General features: G+C 52.4%; 1 protein-coding gene across 4 annotated transcripts in view; it reads left to right on the top strand.

The window, feature by feature from the left end:
* NRG2 (neuregulin 2) overlaps positions 1-18,037 on the top strand; it is a 243,269-nt gene that overhangs the window by 185,774 nt on the left and 39,458 nt on the right. The window contains exon 1 of one of the 4 annotated variants that reach the window (XM_055331367.1): positions 1,212-1,385. The exons of the other annotated variants lie outside the window; for them this stretch is intronic. Coding sequence (XP_055187342.1) covers positions 1,295-1,385 — 91 coding nt within the window. The 5' untranslated portion in view covers positions 1,212-1,294. Of the gene's footprint in view, positions 1-1,211; positions 1,386-18,037 lie in introns of those variants that run through there. 4 annotated transcript variants of the gene reach the window in all.

The following is an 18,037-nucleotide window of genomic DNA, read 5'->3' on the forward strand; positions in this document are numbered from 1 at the left end:
GCCCCAAGAGCACTAGAGATGAGCCCTCTGAATGGGCATTGCTTCCATCTCCTCCCTCTCTGTGTCTATTCGCTCATCCTCAGTGTGGCCTCAAGGTCTGGCCAGGCCCCCAGGCAGCCCTGGAGTCCCCCCAGTCCCTGGCCTTGACCCAGAGTCCTGGCTTCTCCAGGCTTTCCTAAGGAGGACACTCCAGAGAAGCCTTGGGACCCTGTCCTTATGAGGCAGAAGAGTGGCTGAGATGATCTTTGACTCTGATTCCAGTTGGGATGGCTGTAAGGGGACACCTCAGGCAGAGAGAGGCAGGCAAACCGCAGGCTCAGGCTTTCTGGGAGCCAGAAGAGGGAGAGCCTTTGCTGTGTAACCCTTTCAGCACCACACCCAGGCTGGAGTGGGGATTCTGTCCTTTCTGGCAGCTCTTGCCCAGTGGCTTGTGGGAGGTGGGGGGTGCCGGGTGGAGGGGTGTCAGTGTCTGAATTCACCTTCACAGGCCTTGAGGAGAGGAGCCAGCTGTGCCTGCAGCCTGGACTGTCAGAGTGTGTGTGGGAGGGGAGCTCCAAGCCACCTGGGGCACCCAGGTTGCTTCAGGCAGCAGCCTGCCTTGGCTGAGAGGGACTCAGGGCCACAGACTCCTGCCGCCAAGCACCAACGGTGGCTGCATAAAAAGTACTCCCCAGATGGTGGTATCCCTTGGGGTTGAGGCCAGAGGCCTTCAGAGAGGAGGAGGCACAAACAAACTGCCTGTATGACTCTGGGGGGCCCACAAAGCGTGGAGAAAAACTGCAAGAATCAAGAGCATATCCTTCCCCACTGGGGTGGCCTGTGGGCTTCATTTCGGTCAGTCCCTTCCTGGCTGCTCTGGCTGTCTCCCCACCCCAATGCTGTCCTTAGCCTGGCCCTCGCTGGGGGCTCTGTACTCCCCCCTCCCCCATCATGGCTGGGTCCCCAGCCCAGCCAAGCCCCCTCTCCTGGTACGAGATCTGTGGCGCTCCCTCTGGGCACCGATCCTGCCCGGCTCGGTGGGCGGAGGAGGGGGTCCAGGGCCCGGGCCCGGCGTCTGCAGCCCCCCAAGCAGCCTGCAGGGGTGGGGAGGGGGGGCGAGGGCGGCGGGCGCGGGAGGGGAAGAGTTAAGGCTGGCTGCTCCCCTCCCCCGGAGGGTGTGACCGCCCTATAAGAAAGGCGCCGCGCTCGGGCACCGGGGCTGCAGGCTGCGGGGGCGCCGCGCGCCGGCCGAGAGCGGAGGCCGCCCCTGCTTCCGCGCCTCGCGTGCGTCCCACCGCCTGGGACCCGGGGCAGAATGTCGGAGTCCAGGAGGAGGGGCCGAGGCCGAGGCAAGAAGCACCGAGAGGGGAGGAAGCGGGAGCGGGAGCCCGAACCTGGGGAGAAAGGTAGGGCACCTCGGCGCACCCAGAAAGCCCGTTTCCCAGAGAGAAACCTGCCCCCCGCTCGCGCGTGCCCAGGTCCGCGCTGGAGAGCCTGGAGCCGCGCGAGCCGCCGCCCGGGTGACAGGCACCGGAGGGGCGTGGGTGCTTGCGGGAGAGCGGGGCTCCGGGGCCGGGAAGGCGTGGGACTGCGCGCCCGGAGTCCGTGGGGGGCTGTGCGCGCCTGTCCCCGGGGCCTGGCCTGTGGACGGGAGCCCCGAGTGAGTGGAGGGATGGACCTGGGGTCACGGACCCAAAACGGACCGGTAGACGCGGGGCCGGGCCTGGCCTGGCTCGGAGCGCTCCGGGAGCTGTCACTGCCTCTGCCGCCGCCGAGTGTGCTCCAGGCGCACTCCCACCCGTGTGCCACACCCCCGGGAGTTCCGCTCAGCCATTGGAGCACGGGCAGAGGCGCCTGCCAGCTCCGGAGGCTCTGAGGGGATGCCCTGTTCAGGGGTAAGCGCTGGGGCCGTGGGGAGCCATGGCTTCTCCGTGGATATTTCCCCCAGAATGGACCAGGCATCAGGCGTGGTGGCCCTCTGGCCTTCAGGAGTGATCCCTTGGACCCTTGGGGTCTGTGCCCAGGGAGGAGGCAGAGAAGGGTGAGCAGAGCCCTGTGCTGACACCCACTTGGGTGCCCTCCCTGAGCCGCCACAGAGTAGAGGAGGAAAGGCCCCACGGAGTGCTCTGGTCTGGGGCTTCTCGGGGCGAGTCTAGGGTGTGCGGGTCCTCCCTTGTAGAATGAGGCTTGAGTTATTGGGGCACAGTCAGGAAACCCTGGATTCTTACTTTTCTCTTCAGGCAAGTGTGTTATTAATGACTAATGTGTACTAGGCAGAGGGCTAGGCATGCTCCATTCCATTTTTCTCCTCATAACAACTCTGGGGGCAGGTGGTTCCTCACCCCATTTTACAGAGGAAACAACTGAGGCCTACCGAGGTTAAAGGCCCAAAGTACGTTCCAGACATAGGTCTGGAAGTTTCAGACCAGCATTCTCTGGATAGTGATGTCCATTTTGCTGGATTCCTGTCCCCTCGCTAGAGTTCCTGCGAGAGCTACATTTTAAAAAGGGCTTCAAAAGAGCACTGGGTTGGGATTTGGGAGGCTTCAAAAGTGGTCGAAGATATGGCCAAATCTCTTTCCTTTTCTAAATTTCTATATAATGAGGGGGGAAGGGTAGCAGGGAAGTCTCTGAGGTCTCTCTGTTAGGGAGAGCCAGGACTCAAACGTTGCCTTCAGCCTGGTAGAAAGTAGGAGCTAGGGATATTGAAAGGCCAGCACTATGTTGTCTTCTTTATAAGGATCGCCCCTTGGGGCCCCTAGGTGGCTCAGTCAGTTAAGGCTCCTACTCTTGATCTTGGCTTAGGTCATGGTTTTGGGGTCTTGGAATTGAGCCCCACATGGAGCCCCTCTGCATCAAGCCCCGTGTCATGCTCCATGCTCAGTGGGGAGTCTGCCTGGGATTCTCTCTCTCCCTCTGCTCCTACCTGCCCTCCATGCTCAACTCTCTCCTCTCTCTCTGTCTCTCAAATGACTAAATAAATCTTAAAAAAAGAAAAAGAATGCCTCTTTGCCTATCTCTGCTAGGCAACCGTGTCTAGGAGTCCACCCTAAGGAAACAGACACTATGGTCTGCCCTGAGTAGCATGTGGGTCAGCAGAAGCTGGACATGTGTAGTGTAGAATTAGCTCCCAATCTGAGACCTGAAGAATTTCAGGGTGCCTATTTTCAGGGTCAGAATTTATGAATTTGGCTCAGTGATCTGCCCCTTTTCTCCACCTCCCTATCCACCGCAAACACATCCAATCATGGGCACCTTGGAAGGCTGACTAGTTAAGGCTACCCTCCCCAATGTCAAGGGAGCCACTTGGTGGGCTTCAGTGGGTGAGAATCAATAGTGCCAGGGAAATGAGAATGCCTACTGCCAAGGGTAGAGTATGCTTTAGGGCAGAGGTGGGACTAGACTATGAGTAGAAGAGTCCACAGGCCTCTCAACAATCTCTTCCAGAATCTTCTACTCCCGTGAGCAAGTATCATCGTGATGTCTAACTGTAGTCTTTCCTGCTTTTTTCTTCTCTGCTTCATCTTATTCCGTGCTTCTGAGGGGAAAGCCAGCTCTTCAGAATGACTTCCTTCAGGGAGCTGGCTGGTGAGCAGACACCAAAGAGACCCAAGGCCTGGGCTAGAGGAACTTTGGAGACCTGGGACTCTCTGGAATGGAGAAGTCATGGGGGAGGGTCATGTTCCAAAACAAGGTATCAAGAGAAAGTATCACGTCAGTGAGACCATTCTTAAGCTTATGATGTGACTAGGGGGTCTGATTTCAAACCCAGTAGAATCAGTGCTTAAGTCAACAGTGGCCTGGAGAGCTAGAGACCTTCCTCATAATTCCCCTCCAGGCCCACCTGAGGCTGCAAGGTCCTCTTATTACATGCTCAGAGCACCCCAATGGCAAAGAACATGGGCACTGGGCAGCTGCATGGGGCGGGGGGAGGGGGGATCTTAGCCACATTTGGTTGAAAGACTAGGAGGTGCAGACACGGAGAGTTAGTTACCCACTAAAATCTTCAGCTTAGATGGCTGGGTGTGATGGGGTAGGATGTGGAAAGTGGGAGGGAGAAAGGAAGAAGGAGAAGGGGATATTAATGAGTTGGTTCCACACCCATCCACCACACATCCAGCAGCCTCCATCTCCTCCTTGGCAAACAGCAGGAGGAGTACTCCAAACACACACACCCAGGCCACCCTGGGGAAATAGGCTTCTCTTCTGCCTCAGCACAGGAGTGCCAGGTGGGCCTGACTGCAGGTATGAGCTCCACTCCATGACTTAGTGAGAGTTAGTGGGGCTGAAGCCTGCTGTCCCTACCTGGGGCCAGTACCTCCCACCCCTCATTTCCCTTTATACCCGGGGACTGAGGAGGTAGGTAGCTGGCATGGCCTTGCCAGCAGTATTAAGAGGAGGTAATAAACTTACTCTTGTACCTGGGGTCTGCCTCTTTGAGACCCCAGGCACTACTCTCCCTCCATGGGATCCTAGAAATGGGTTCTGCTCTCAACTCTTACTTTCTCCATGGCAAGGGCAGAGCCTCAGCCCACAGACCCTGTGTCTCTGAGTATCCCAAAGTGAAGAGAGCTATGAGATTGGCATTGTGGGGGAGGGAGCTGGCCCCAAAGAAACTGATAACCCCTGAAGGGGGCTATTATGGTTTTGAAGGACTTCAGAATTAGATTCTAAGTCATTGGCCTTTTCTGTGTACCCTCCTGAAAGACCAATCAGGGATGGATGGAAAAGGCCCCTCTGCTGGAACACCTTGTGAATTGGGAAGTTGCGTCTGCCCACAGAAGAACCGGGGCCACACTTTGGTCTTCAGCCCAGGTGTCCTGGAGTATGAAGGTGGATTAGCATCACCAGCTGAGAACTCTGGACACATCTCATTTGAATGGGCACAAAGAAATCCATGCAAGTTCTTTCTCCCCCATCTTTCCCGTCTCCTGCCTCTGGTAAAAAGAGCACCCAGACTTCTAGGAAAAACTACTTTTTAGGCTGTCCTGGGTTGGGTCCGAGGTGGCTCTGTGCCCAAATGCACATGTCTGAGCCGTACCTGTCGGTTGTTTTGGCAGTCTCCAACTCTGGCCTTGGCTCCAAGCTGACCCTGCTGAGCTAGGCACCTAGAGCGGTCCTCCTGGCACTCTGGGGCTCAGCATGTGCCTCATGCTCTGCTCCAGCTCCCTGGCACCAGAGGGTTCGTTAGGATCAATACTAACAAGCAGAGAGTGACTTTGTACTTTTGCAGCAGTCTTTCATCCTGGCAGCTCAAAGCAGTTTATAGACCAGGACTCGTCGGCCCTCAGCCCGGGTCTCAGGCACCCAGCACGAGGGATGAGGGGACAGAGAGACTGGCACAGCAGTAAGGATGGGGTAGAGCAGTGAGTCACCTGGGGTGTGGTGGGGGAACTAGGTGGCCACTAGGTCTGGGATGGAAGTGAAATCAGACTGAGGGCATCAAGCTGCACACAGAGGGGATGTTCTGCCTTTAAAAAGTATGAGCTGGTGCCTTCCTTCAGGCCTGCTGACCTGTGTGGACTCCATGAGCTAGCTGCTGGAGGAAGAAGCAGCAGCTTTGTGGGAAGCAGGGGTCCTCAGGCTCAAATACTGGCAGGAGTCCCCAGCTGACTCCTATTACTGCCTTCTGCCCTTGGTTCGGGAGCTCCACTGCCAAGTTAGGGCAGCCCTGACCTTAGAGTGGGCAAGCCCGAGCTCTGGCTGGAGGTGGGCTTCCCAGTGTGGATGCCCATGCCTGATCAGCCCCACTCCCCTTCCTGGCTTCCTCTGCTCTCCGGCCCACAAGGCTGACCTGAAAGGACAGCTGGCATAGAGAAGAGAGGGTTGGGGGTTTTTTGTGTGTTTTTTTATTTTAAAGCTAGCAAAGCATTGCCAAAACTTGAGGCCTGGAGCCCATCAGAATCACGTTCCCATTGTACTTGCCCACCGTTTCTCAGCCTGTAGCACACCATTTAGAACTTAGCAGAGTCTAGTGCAGTGTGTCCTCCCTGTCTTCCTCCAATGCAGCCTTGGCGCAGCCATTTACAAAGACGTCCAGGTCCTGGCCACGTGGTAACCCTACAAACACAGGTGCTTTCACTCTTGTCAATTCACTTCTGCAAACTTCCACTGAGCTTCTGTTCCATGAACAAATCATAGCCCCCGCCCTCAGGAAGTTCAGAGAGATCTTTGCACAAATACCTGTGATTAGAACCAAGTGTAGGGAAGCCCTAGTGGCTCAGTGGTTGAGCACCTGCCTTCGGTCCAAGGCATGATCTTGGGGTCCCAGGATTGAGTCCCACATCAGATTCCCTGCGTGGAGCCTGCTTCTCTCTCTGCCTTGTGTCTCTGCCTCTCTGTGTCTCTCATGAATAAATAAATAAAATCTTAAAAAAAAAAAAAGGAACCAAGTGTAAAGCCAGAGAAGTGGACACTGTATGGTGAGGAGGAGAATTTGTTCTCCTGGGAAGGTGTCGAGAGGGCTTCACAGAAGAGGAAACATTTGAGTGGAATCCAGATTCTGGGCAAGAAAGGGCCTTCCTTCTAAGAGGTAGGATCATGTTCACGCCCAACCTGCTGTGGAGGTGAGGGAGAGCAGCTTTCCTTCACTGAGCACTTACTACCTGCCAAGACTGGTTCTAGGAAGCCTGGGTATTATTTTATCATCCCCACTTTACAGGCGAGAAAACGGAAGCAAGAAGAGTTCATGAGTTGCCTGTGATATGGCCATGAATTAGTGGAGGTGTCACCGGGCTCAGGTCTGCCCCCTGCCCTGCCTCACATGCACACATCACCTGTCTCTGGGCTCTTCCAGTTTGTGTCCCCCAAGAAAAACCAGTGAGGGACATAGGATGCTCTATTAGTCCATATAGGAGTGGGTCCTTCCTGTCACCTCAAGCCAGCCAGATAGTAAGTTCCTGGGCTCTTGGGCAGGGTAGGGGATACAGAATGAGCAGGTTGAGTCCTGGTGACTTGAGGAGCTTGCGGCGTGACAGTGGCAGTAAGGCATGAACAGAAACCATGGAGCACTGACACGAGAGGGCAGCCCCAAGGCCCTGAGGTTGCACCCACAGGCAAGTGTTCCTGGAAGACTGAGATTTTAGGGTCAAGCGGCCAAGCCAAAACACAAGCACATGGTCCGGAGGGTCCAGCTAGATCTGGCACAAGTTTGGGTGGTTTTCTGGTCCTATTGAGTCCTTTGTGCAAAGGGTCAATGTTCAAATCAGCAGGAGCCTGATTTAAGGCATAAACTGGGAACTTGCTAGAAATGCAAATTCTTGGGTCCCACCGCCGGCCAACAGAAACTGGTGCTGGGGCCACTCTGTATGTTGTAGCCAGTCCTCTGGTTGATTGTGATGGTGAAATATGGGAACCATTGGTGGAGCTGGGCAGCTAGCCTCCCAGACCAGAGCCCTGTAGGGGGACTGTCAGGCTCACAGATATTGAACCAACCTCTCAGGGCCAGGCATGGTGCTTGGGGGCTACAGGCCATCATTGGGGAATGGGGTTGCCACCTGGTAGGACAAGGTAGGCATGGTCAGACCTAACTGCAGTTGCAAGGCTACCCCTGGCCAGGGCTGACACAGAATGGAGAGGAGAGACTCATTCCCATTGGAGGAATCTGGGAGGCTTCCTGAAGGAGATGGAGTTCCAATAGACCTTGGAGGATGGAAGGACTGTGGTGGAGGGCTCTGACGGGCTGGGCCAAGGAAAGCACTTGAACAAATGTGCATAACAGAGGATGCTGGGAAATAAGGTGCCGTCCTGAAACTATGCTGCCCTACACAGTGGGCAGGCCACTGTGGAGAGACCGACCAGGCCAAAAAGTGGGTTCGCTGAAGGTCAGGCTTGTGAGTTTAGACTTACCTGAAACAGCCTTATCTGCCATTTCTGGTGCAGTCAGGTGAGGCTGGATCTGAGCTCATGGTGCAATCCCTTCACTGTACAGACAGGGAAACCGAGGCCCAGAGAAAGATATCCATACACCAACAAGGCAAAGGGTTTGGCAGTTCCAGGCCAGAACAAGAGCAGCAGTTTTGGAGGTACTGCCCCCTCTCTGGTCCCCCATAGCCTCATGTCTCCACCCTCACATACAGTGATCCAGTCAAGAATTTCTCAGAGTTCCTTGAGTGCACTGTGATCTCATGCCTCGGTCTCTTGAACCTATCATTCCCTTTGCCTGGAGCAATATTTCCCTTCTTTTGGCTAACTCCTGTCATCCTTCTGACTCTGCTTCCTCCGCAAGGTGCATCCCGCCCCAGGATAAGGAGGGAGGGTCAGGGGCATCCTCTGTGCCCGCCCCCAGCACCTCCCCATCCCAGTGCCCATCCCACTGTATGTGCAACACCCTACTCAGCTAGAATCTCCACCAGGGCCAAAACCATGTCAGCTTGACCCTCAGCATCTGACATGTGCCGAGTGTCCAATTCGTACTTGAGTGCACAAACGAAGGAGAACATTCCCAAGCCCTTTCCCTCCCATACACGGAGACCCTTCTGGCCCCTCTCTTAATTGAAGAGGGCAGTCTTGTGGAAAGAGGCTGCCCTGGCTGAGCTTCCCACTTGCAGCCAGGGGCCCCTTGGTGGTTGGGCAGTCTGGTGGACCAGCAAGAGCAGTCCTTGGCAAAGTCCCTATTTTATTATTTTATTATTTTATTTTTTTTAAAGATTTTATTTATTTATTCATAGAGACAGAGAGAGAGAGAGGCAGAGACACAGGCAGAGGGAGAAGCAGGCATCATACAGAGAGCCTGATGTGGGACTTGATCCAGGGTCTCCAGGATCACGCCCTGGGCTGCAGGCAGCGCTAAACCGCTGCACCACCGGGACTGCCCAAAGTCCCTATTTTATCACCTGCTTTGCTGTCCTGGGGGAGATGTCTGTCTGGACAAAGGAGGAAGGAGAGCACTGAGTCAGGAGGCAGCGTTGGGAGGGAAGGGTCTCTGAGATGAGCCATGGAGGGGCCCCACCCTCCCCTGAGTGCTTGCAGCTGTCTTGTTCTGGGCCCCTGTGAAGTACCACCAGTCACAATCCAGTCCTACATCGTTAATTCATTTGTTTGGCCAATGAGCAATGAAGAGTGAGCACCTACTCAGTGCCAGGTACCAGGAATAGAATGATTCTCCAATGCATCCTATCCCCGAGGTCCCCACAGTCTAGAAAGTCAAGAACTCAGTCTTCTCCAAGATAGGAAGCCCCAAATATAGGGCAGGGGAAATGCTCAGGGGGGTCTGTGTGAGGCGGAGTTTGCTCCTGGCTGGGTGGTCTGGAGAAGGGCATTGGCACCAGAGTTGATCCTGAGGCATCCTGAGGCGCCGCCACTTATGGAACTCTCTATTCCCAGGTACTGTGCAGCTCTTGACAGACCTCACCCCCATTTAATTCCAGCCACAATCATGAGGTGGGTGAGATTGTCCCTGTTTTACAGACAAGGAAATAAAGGCTCAGAAAAGTTAAGTAACTTTATTGGTTACACAAGAACACTGGGCAGAGCCAGGATGCAACCCAAGAGCAGTCTGACCCCACAGCCTGTGTGTGTGACCCTCTCAGCTGTGCTTCTGTGTGGGGAATGGAGTGGCAGGGGAGCAGGAGCAGAGGTGCAGAGGCAGGCAAGATACAGAACAGGCAGAGTTGGGGGGCGGCCAGCGATTTGGTTTGCCTGGAATATACCATTCCTGAAGGGAAGTGATGGGGGAAAAGCAGACAGGTGTGTAGGGGAAGGGGGCCAAGTCCCTGGCCCAGCAAGCTTCCCTCAAGGACCGGGCTCTCATCCAAGGCAGGCAGTGGCCTTTCTTCTGTAGACATCATGGGGTCATGGGAAGTTTCAGAAGGATAGAGAGGCACCCAGGGGAGAATCTTCCCTATGTTCACAGCTAGTGGATTGGTAGTCGGGGTGCTGGGAGCAGTATGCCCTGGAGCAGGACCTGGCAGACAGGAAGGGTTAGGAAGATATGAGGCTTGGTGGAAGGTGAATGCTCTCAAACCCTGGAGAGAGTCAAGAGAGACACAGTTGTCACAGGTGACAAGGGGACTAGAAGGGGGGAACCCAGGAGAAAGGGTGGTCTTAAGCGAAATGGGGAACCTGGTTTCCCACATGTTCTGTTTGAGCCAGCAACTAAATATCCAGGCATTTGGGGTGAGTTCCTCCCACCCCGAGGCACCGTCTCTCCTTAGCCTGGACCACAAGGCCTGCATTTCAGCCCTCCAAGCCCGTAGAATGCCTATGCAGGCTCTCCATGCTTGTTGATGGGCTTGCAGGGGAGGACGCTTGGCCTCTGGCAACCTGGGCCCCCTGCACGCACCGTGGTATCTGCATTCACTGAGCACATGGGCAAGTATCTTGCTTGTATGGTGCCTGCTAAGACCTTCCCCCGCCCCTCCCCGAAATCCAGTGTTTCTTGGAATTCTTTTATTTTTATCTTAAAAATCCCCATCATGTCTCTTTGCTTTAATACAAAGATGCCGCTTTTTCTTATTCGTGAGCTTGGCAGAGCCTGCCAAAAGCAGCCCTGAGATCATCCTGCGGCTTTGCGTGTACCCCAGTCTGAAAAGCCGGTCTTGTCTGGTGTGTGAGGTGCTTCCCCTTTCTCCACCCCACTCCATTTCCTCATGACCCAAAGCTTCAGAAACAACTTTCTTCAGCCAAGCCAAGGAGGTGGGAAGAGCAGGCCCATCCTGAAGGGGGTCGGGGCTCTGGGATCTCCTTGGCTCTCTCTCTGGGTTCCCTGAGCAAGGGGCGGCCCTCGTGCAGCAGCTGCAGGCGCCCCCCACCAAGGCTTCTCTGGGCCTGGACCCGAGACTTGGGCCTGGAGCCCAGCCTTCCCCAGCGGGGAGATTAAACAGCTTGGGCAAACGGTAAAGGCCTTCCAGTGCTGTCCTCTCTACTCTGTCCACCCTTCCACCAGCAGTGGAAGGGGTGAGTGTGGTAAGAAGCCTTCCATCCCTTCGTACGGAGCTTTCTCTTCCTCCCTTCCTCTAAAGGAGGCAGAGAGCGGTTTACAGATGAGTCAGCTGAGGTCCAGAGAGGCCAAACCACTTACCTAAGAGCAGAAGCTGGGAAATCGGAAGATGGAGACAAAGAGCTAAACCTCAGTGCTCCCAGCTAGCTGCTCTTCCCTCTCCTGCTGTGCTGCCGCCGCTGTGCCTCATCTGTGCTAACTCTGGGTGTCTGTGCCCCAAGTACTGGGAGGAACCCAGGGAGACTGCGTGTCTGTGCTGAGTACCAGCTGCTGCCCAGCAATAGGCACCTCTGCCCTGTGAACTGTGTCTCCCAGATGTAGGTGACATCCCTTGACACCCCCCCCCTCCAAATCTCTGCTACTCATGTTCCCGCAGCTCAGGCCCGAGCCCCCCCTGGAGGCCAAGCATCTCTGCCATGGTGGGGCCCCAGGGAAGCCAGCGTTTCTGTCAGGGTGCCTGACTTCTGGTGGAGGGGGTAGAGGGGCCAGGGAGCCTTGTGGTCAGGCCAGGCATGTTTATGCTCTGCACATGTACCATAGGGTTGGTAGAGGATGGGTGCTCCTGGATGAGCAGGAGAAGCTCTAAGGCGGGAGTGGTCTCTGGTGGTGTTGGAACTCCCAAGCTTTGTCTCCTCCTCCTCCCTCCCTCCTCCTCCCTCCCTCCTCCTCCCTCTGTACTGGCCCTTCTGGAAGAGGCTCTGCCTCCCCTCTTAGCTCCCTTCCCCAGCTGGCCCTGGCCCTGGTTCTCCACCTTGTACTGAGGTCGCTGGTGTAGAGCTGAAAGCCCATCAGGCCTGGGCTGGCTCTCACTGATACAAGGAAATGGTCCCCTGTGAGGCTCTGCCCCCTGCCAGTATCAGTGGAGCCCTAGGCAGGAGGCAGAGCCCGAGTCAAGGGCAGGAGCCATGTTGTGTGCCTCAGCACCATATCCCTGATGCCAGGTAGGTAAGTGCCTGATACATCAGAAGGATCATTAGAGGTGGGCATTTGTTGGATGGTTGTGAGAATAGGGCAGGGCAAGCCCAGGCACCAGGCTGGTTGGCTGAGGAGATGTGGCTCAGCCAAGAGGCCCAGCAGGGCACACACTCCCTTTGGAGGGCCTGGCCTGTGAGTATGAATGGGTCTTCTGCGGGCCACAGGGAGGATACCTGGCTACCTGTTTCATAGAGAAGGCTCTCTGTGCCCATTTAAACCAGCTGTGTTTTTAGCTGCTCTTTTCTTTCTTATTTGAACTTGGAGTCTGTAATTAACCTCCAATAGGCTGCAGTCACTTTATGGATAGGAAAGGGGTGGGGAGGGGGCCAGCCCACAGCCAACCAGCAGCGTGACAGTGGGAGACTTTGATGCCAGGCAGGCTGGCCGCATTGTCTCCAGGTGTTGCCCTGCAAAGGGGACTGCTCAGCCTTAGTCATGAGGTGAGGATCATTAACCCTTTTAAGAGTCCACTCCCCCTGCCACCCACCCCCCTCCGGTTGCTAGGAGGGAGGCTGGGTCAGGTCCTCCCTGGCTGGGCTGCCTGGCTCTGTCCTGGGCGTCTGTCTTGCCCTCAGATCTCAGCAGGCTCCGCACCCACCGCCCACTACCGAGAGGAATGAGGTCAAGCTGCTGGCAGCAGCGGTACCTCCTGCCCTCGGGGCTGGGATGTGGGAATAGAGCAGTCCTGACTGTTGTTGCTGTTGTTATCTTCAGTGTGACGCTTGGTAGGGATTCCCTCTTGAGCAGATACAGGCTGGATGCCCTAGCTTGGCATCAGGTGATAAGGAAGCAGAAGCCACCAGATACCCCAGCTTGTGGCAATTGTGATCTATCTTAAGGTTCTACAGGACCCATCCTCAAGGGAAATCTCTCTGTGGCAGTCTGGGTCATCCTTGAGAGATCTTCCTCTTGTTATTGTAAAGCTGCCAAAGGAGATGTTCCCATATCCCCACTCCAGAGAGCCCTAGTCCTGCTGCTTAGATGGGCACTGTGCCAGGAGGAAGGGAGCTGGCTGGCTGAAGAGCTCTCAGGGAGCAGGGAAGCTCAGCTGGGTCCGAGGAGGAGACCTCAATGGAGGTAAAGGGAGGGCTGCTCAACATCCAAAGGCCACCCAGGCCATCAGCTTGCTGCCTGCTCTTCCACCTACGGGCAAGGAGCAGCCACAGGGAAGCAGGGTATCAGTGACCATCTTGGGACCTCCTTTGTTGTACACACAGACCCCCCTCTTCTACCTGATGTCTCTCATCTCTGTGCCGGGGGGCCTTTGAGCATCCTTTCTCTATGTGGGGAAATGCAGACTCTCGGGACTGTGGCTCCTCCCTTTGGCTATAAAGCTGAACTTGCAGAGTTTATTATAGTATTGTTAACATTAGCAGAATGTTGGAGACAACCTAACCAATTCATCTGAACAATGGGACATTATATGACCATTAAAATGATATAGATTGGTATTTCTAGATTTGGGAAAATGTTTTTACAATATATTTACTAAAGAGTCGGGTATAAAACGTTTTAGAAAAGTCTTGCAGGAGGTACTTGAAAATGTTGACAGTGGTTTTTTCCCTGGTGGTAACTGAATGGGTTTAAAGTGCCTTTCTTTTCCCTTACTTGTATAATTTTCTACAATAAAAATGTATTTCTTATGTAACAAAACAATAACAGAGAGGGACAAACTAAACTCCTTGAGGGGTGGGAGGGGTTGCTTCTTACATGGCCAGATCATTTCTGTCCAGGACAAAGCACAGAAACTGGCCTACAGTAGGCACTCAGTAAACACACGTCAACTGACTTGGAGTGCGTGCCTGCCCACTGGGCTGCTCCAGCTCTTCCCCCTGACAAATCCTATCCAAACCAGGAAGCCTATTCCTCTGCTTGTTTTAGCTCTGCCCCAAGACCTTCTTGGGACACAGTACCATGATCTCCGTATCTCACAACAGCTTTGCATTTTGGGTCCTCAGCCATATCACCATCAGACAATACTATATCAGCCATCAGACAATACTAGATCCAGCTCAGAAAGAGTGTCCAGGCAGAAGTCAGAGCTGACCCACTCATGTCTTAGGCCCCATAAGCACTACCTCCCAGTCCTCAAAAGTCTGCTGTTTGAACAGCCTCTTTCGCCTAGTCCTGGGCATCTCAAGGGGCTGGTACTGGATTCAGAAGCTGGAAGCCACAGTGGAAGAAGCAGTGGTGGCTCAGTGTAAGAATGACCTTAAAATGTACAAAGTAAAATCAAGTTATTGCCTGACTTGTAAGCCTCTGATATTTTCCCATCGTATTTACCAAACAAATCTGGGCCATCTTGGAGAGCTTGTCCATGCCTCTCACCATAGAAAGCCTAAGGAGGCTCTGGGCCCAGGAGTGAGAGTACAGGGGTCCTCTGGGTGTTGTTCTGAGTGCCACCTCAAGGGTCTTCTTTTTCCCATCTCCTGAGCTCCTTCCCCTCCCCTCAAGGGACTTGCCTGATTGGAAAAAAAAAAATGCAGCCTGTTCTCAGGGTCCTATTCCCTTTCAAAAAGCACATCTTTGGCTTTCAGAGAGCTGTGAACTAATATTTCTGTGAACAGGGACCAGGACTAGACACCGTTAGAGCAGGGGGCATGGTTTTTAGTATCTCAGATGAGTCTTGTGAGGAACTGTTAATAGATGTGAAAGAAGACTCTTTGTAAAGAAGGTGGGGGAAAAAAAAAGAACGTGGCATGATTCAAATGTATGGTTATTTTTATTTTACCATCCTTTAAACCAGTCCTGTTGAATAGGACTATAATGCAATCCAAATAGGCGCATAAGAAGTAAAAAAAAAAAAAAGCGGGGGGGGGGGGGCAAAACAAATCCAGACTTCTTGTGCTGGCTCATACAGCCTCACATCGGTCATGGGGTCTGCCTCTCTAGGGTCCTCTCCTACTACCCCTACCTTCCAGAATCTTCCAGCCACATGCCCTCTTTTAGCCTTTGAACTCACCAAGCTCATTCCCACCTCGAGATCTTTATCCAGCTACTTATTACTGCCTCATGGTCCCTATTGATTATTTGCTGTTGTCTATCCTCCTCCCTAAAACTTGAGTTCTGCAGGGCAACCCGGGTGGCTTAGCGGTTTAGTGCCACCTTCAGCCCAGGGCAGGATCCTAGAGACCCAGATCAAGTCCCATGTCGGGCTCCCTGCATGGAGCCTGCTTCTCCCTCTGCCTGTGTCTCTGTCTCTCTCTCTCTCTCTCTCTCTCTCTCTCTCTCTCTCTGTCTCTCATGAATAAATAAATAAAATCTTTAATTAAAAAAAAAACTTGAGTTCCCTAAGAGCAGGAATCTTACCTGTCTTGGTCACTACTGTATATTAGGACCCAGAACAGTGCCTGGCACGCAGTAAGTTGAATGAATGAACAAATGAGGAACAAGTGAACTAGATGGGGTTGTTCTGAAGTGAGTATACTATCAAGAAGTGGCTGTCAGGTCACAGAGGATTCTCACCAGACAGAGTAGGCTCCTTATGATCTGTAATGCGATCCTGGATTTTCTACTGGGGACAAGGAATGCCTTTGCAGCCCCCAGTTCCTCAGGCTCCCTAAAATGAGGTCATGCCTGCTGTTTCTGGGGTCAGTCTGTCACCATGCCCTCCCCATCACCACCACCATTAGCAATGGTCCCAAGCTCCATGCATAGTATTGTATCAGGACTCGTGTCAGAGGGATCCCTGGATGGCTCAGCGGTTTAGCGCCTGCCTTTGGCCCAGGGCGCGATCCTGGAGTCCCAGGTTCGAGTCACACGTCAGGCTCCCGGCATGAAGCCTGCTTCTCCCTTCTCCTGTGTCTCTGCCTCTCTCTCTCTCTCTCTCTCTCTCTCTCTCTCTATGTATATCATAAATAAATAAATCTTAAAAAAAAAAAAGAAAGGACTCGTGTCAGGAAACAAGGTAGTAGAGTGACCACCAGTTCTTCCCACCATGTGGGTGGAAGACAGGAGGCCCCCTTGTCTTAGAACTGCAAGAAAGGTCAGTACTCCCCATGCGGTGGGGGGAGGCACTCTAGAACTTGAGAGGAGCTCTCTATGTCCCCAGTTAATGAGAAGGAGAAGGAGACTAGTTGGAGGTCACTAGTTGATCAAAAGGTTGTTAGATCACCAGGTGTCAACCCAACTTTAGAGGAAAGCCACCCATGAAGATGTTTTTAGTTTGGCACCAGTCCTTGAACTGTATACTTACAATATGTGCACTTTCCTTTATGCTATATATCATATGTTTTTAAAACCCACACACCTGGACCTGCTTTCACGGGTTCTGCTTCAGAAGATCTAGGATATGTTCCAGGCACCTACATAATTCTTAAAACTTCCTCTGTGGTTCTCAGTAGCATCTAAGGTTAAGAAGTATTGATAAGAAGTATAGGGATCCCAGAGAAAGCAGATTAAGGAGAGTGTGATGTACATAGGGGGCAAGGATGCTGAGGCAGGACTTTAGTCACACTTAGAATAATGATATTCCAGAAAGTCCAACAGACTAATAGGTTGATCAACACATAAAACCTCTGGGTGTCCAAAAAAATACCCCAAAACCAGCATTAAAAATTGTAAGAAGCAGGTAATTAGGGAAAAATATATATATAGCAAAAGGTTAATAGCCTTGGTATTTATTTTAAAAACCTCTTACAGATCAATAAGATGAGCACCCAATAGAAAAACAGAGTACAGACATGAACAGGCAGTTCAAAAAGAAGAAATACAATGAGACAATACATTTATGAAAAGTGGTCAGCCTCACCAGGAATCAAATAAATGCAAACTACAACAACAAAGAGACGTTATCTTTTGCCTAGCTAATTGGCGAAGATTAACTATGTGATAATACCTCATGTTAGGGAGGGTGTGGAAAAAACAGGCACTGTCATTCACCAGTGGGAGTGCAAATTGGTGCAACCTTTCCAGAAGGCAATTTGGCAATGCTTAAAGCTGAGGAAGATCTCATACCCTTTTGATGCAGCAATTCCACTTTTAGGAAGATTGCCCTAGGAAATTATTGTAGATAGTAATAAGCAGTAATAGCTAACCTTTGTTAAATGCTCTGTGCAAGCCAGGCTTTATGTGCATTGTTTCAGACAATCCTTACAGCTGCCATCCCATGAGGTCAGAGCTGTGATGATCACCCGTATTTCACAGATGAGGAAACTGAGGCACAAAAGGACTAGGTCAGCGACCTGAGGACAAAAAGCTAAGTAGCAAAGCCTGGTTTTGAATCTAGGCAGTCTGAGTCAAGAGCCGCACTGTCCAGCAGTACATGCTAGATGTGTGCGAAGGATGAACACTGTGTGCCCTAGCTGGGCACACTGAATATATGTACTGGATGAAGCTGGGCCTGTTTGTAATGAGGTGGCAGTGGGGAGAAAACATGCTGAATACTCCAGGAGAGGAACTGGTTACATCAATGATGGCACACCAATAAAGGAATATTATGCAACCATGAAAATGTTTAAAAATATGTGTGTGAATACTAGAGTTTTTTGTCTAGGCATAAAATGTCTCTGAAATGATATAAAAGCAACTGATAAAATGGATTGCCTTCTGCAAAGGCAACTGTGTGACTGTGGTCAGAAGTTAGAGGGAGACTTGTGTTTTTTTTTTTAAGATTTTATTTATTTATGAGAGACAGAGAGAGAGAGGCAGGCAGAGACACAAGGCAGAGGGAGAAGCAGGCTCCATGCAGGGAGCCCGACGTGGGACTCTATCCCGGGTCTCCAGGATCACAGCCTGGCTGAAGGCGGCGCTAAACCGCTGAGCCACCCCGGCTGCCCAGAGACTTGTGTTTTAAGTCAGAAAGCCTTTTACACTTCTTGGATTTTGAATTATGTGAAGATATTATTAAAATGTGTGTGGATAGATGATAGATACATAGATAGATAAAATGATAGATGATAGATAGATAGACAGATAGATAGATAGACCAACACCAGTTAGGTTATAGAGCTATTCCATTTAACTTTATTTCCTTGCAATGCTATAAGAGTTCTGAGAAAAAAAGTTGTGAGACCCTTTTTGGGAAATCATACCAAAGTCAGTGATGATACTTCGTTAACTCTCTTGACCTACCTGCTCCCCAAATTGGTTTGCTCATGGAACCCTTTTCTCAAGTAATGTCTATTTATTATCATCTCTCTGGAT

The sequence above is a fragment of the Nyctereutes procyonoides genome, unplaced genomic scaffold (genome assembly GCF_905146905.1).
Source record: "Nyctereutes procyonoides isolate TBG_1078 unplaced genomic scaffold, NYPRO_anot_genome, whole genome shotgun sequence".
NCBI lineage: Eukaryota > Metazoa > Chordata > Mammalia > Carnivora > Canidae > Nyctereutes > Nyctereutes procyonoides.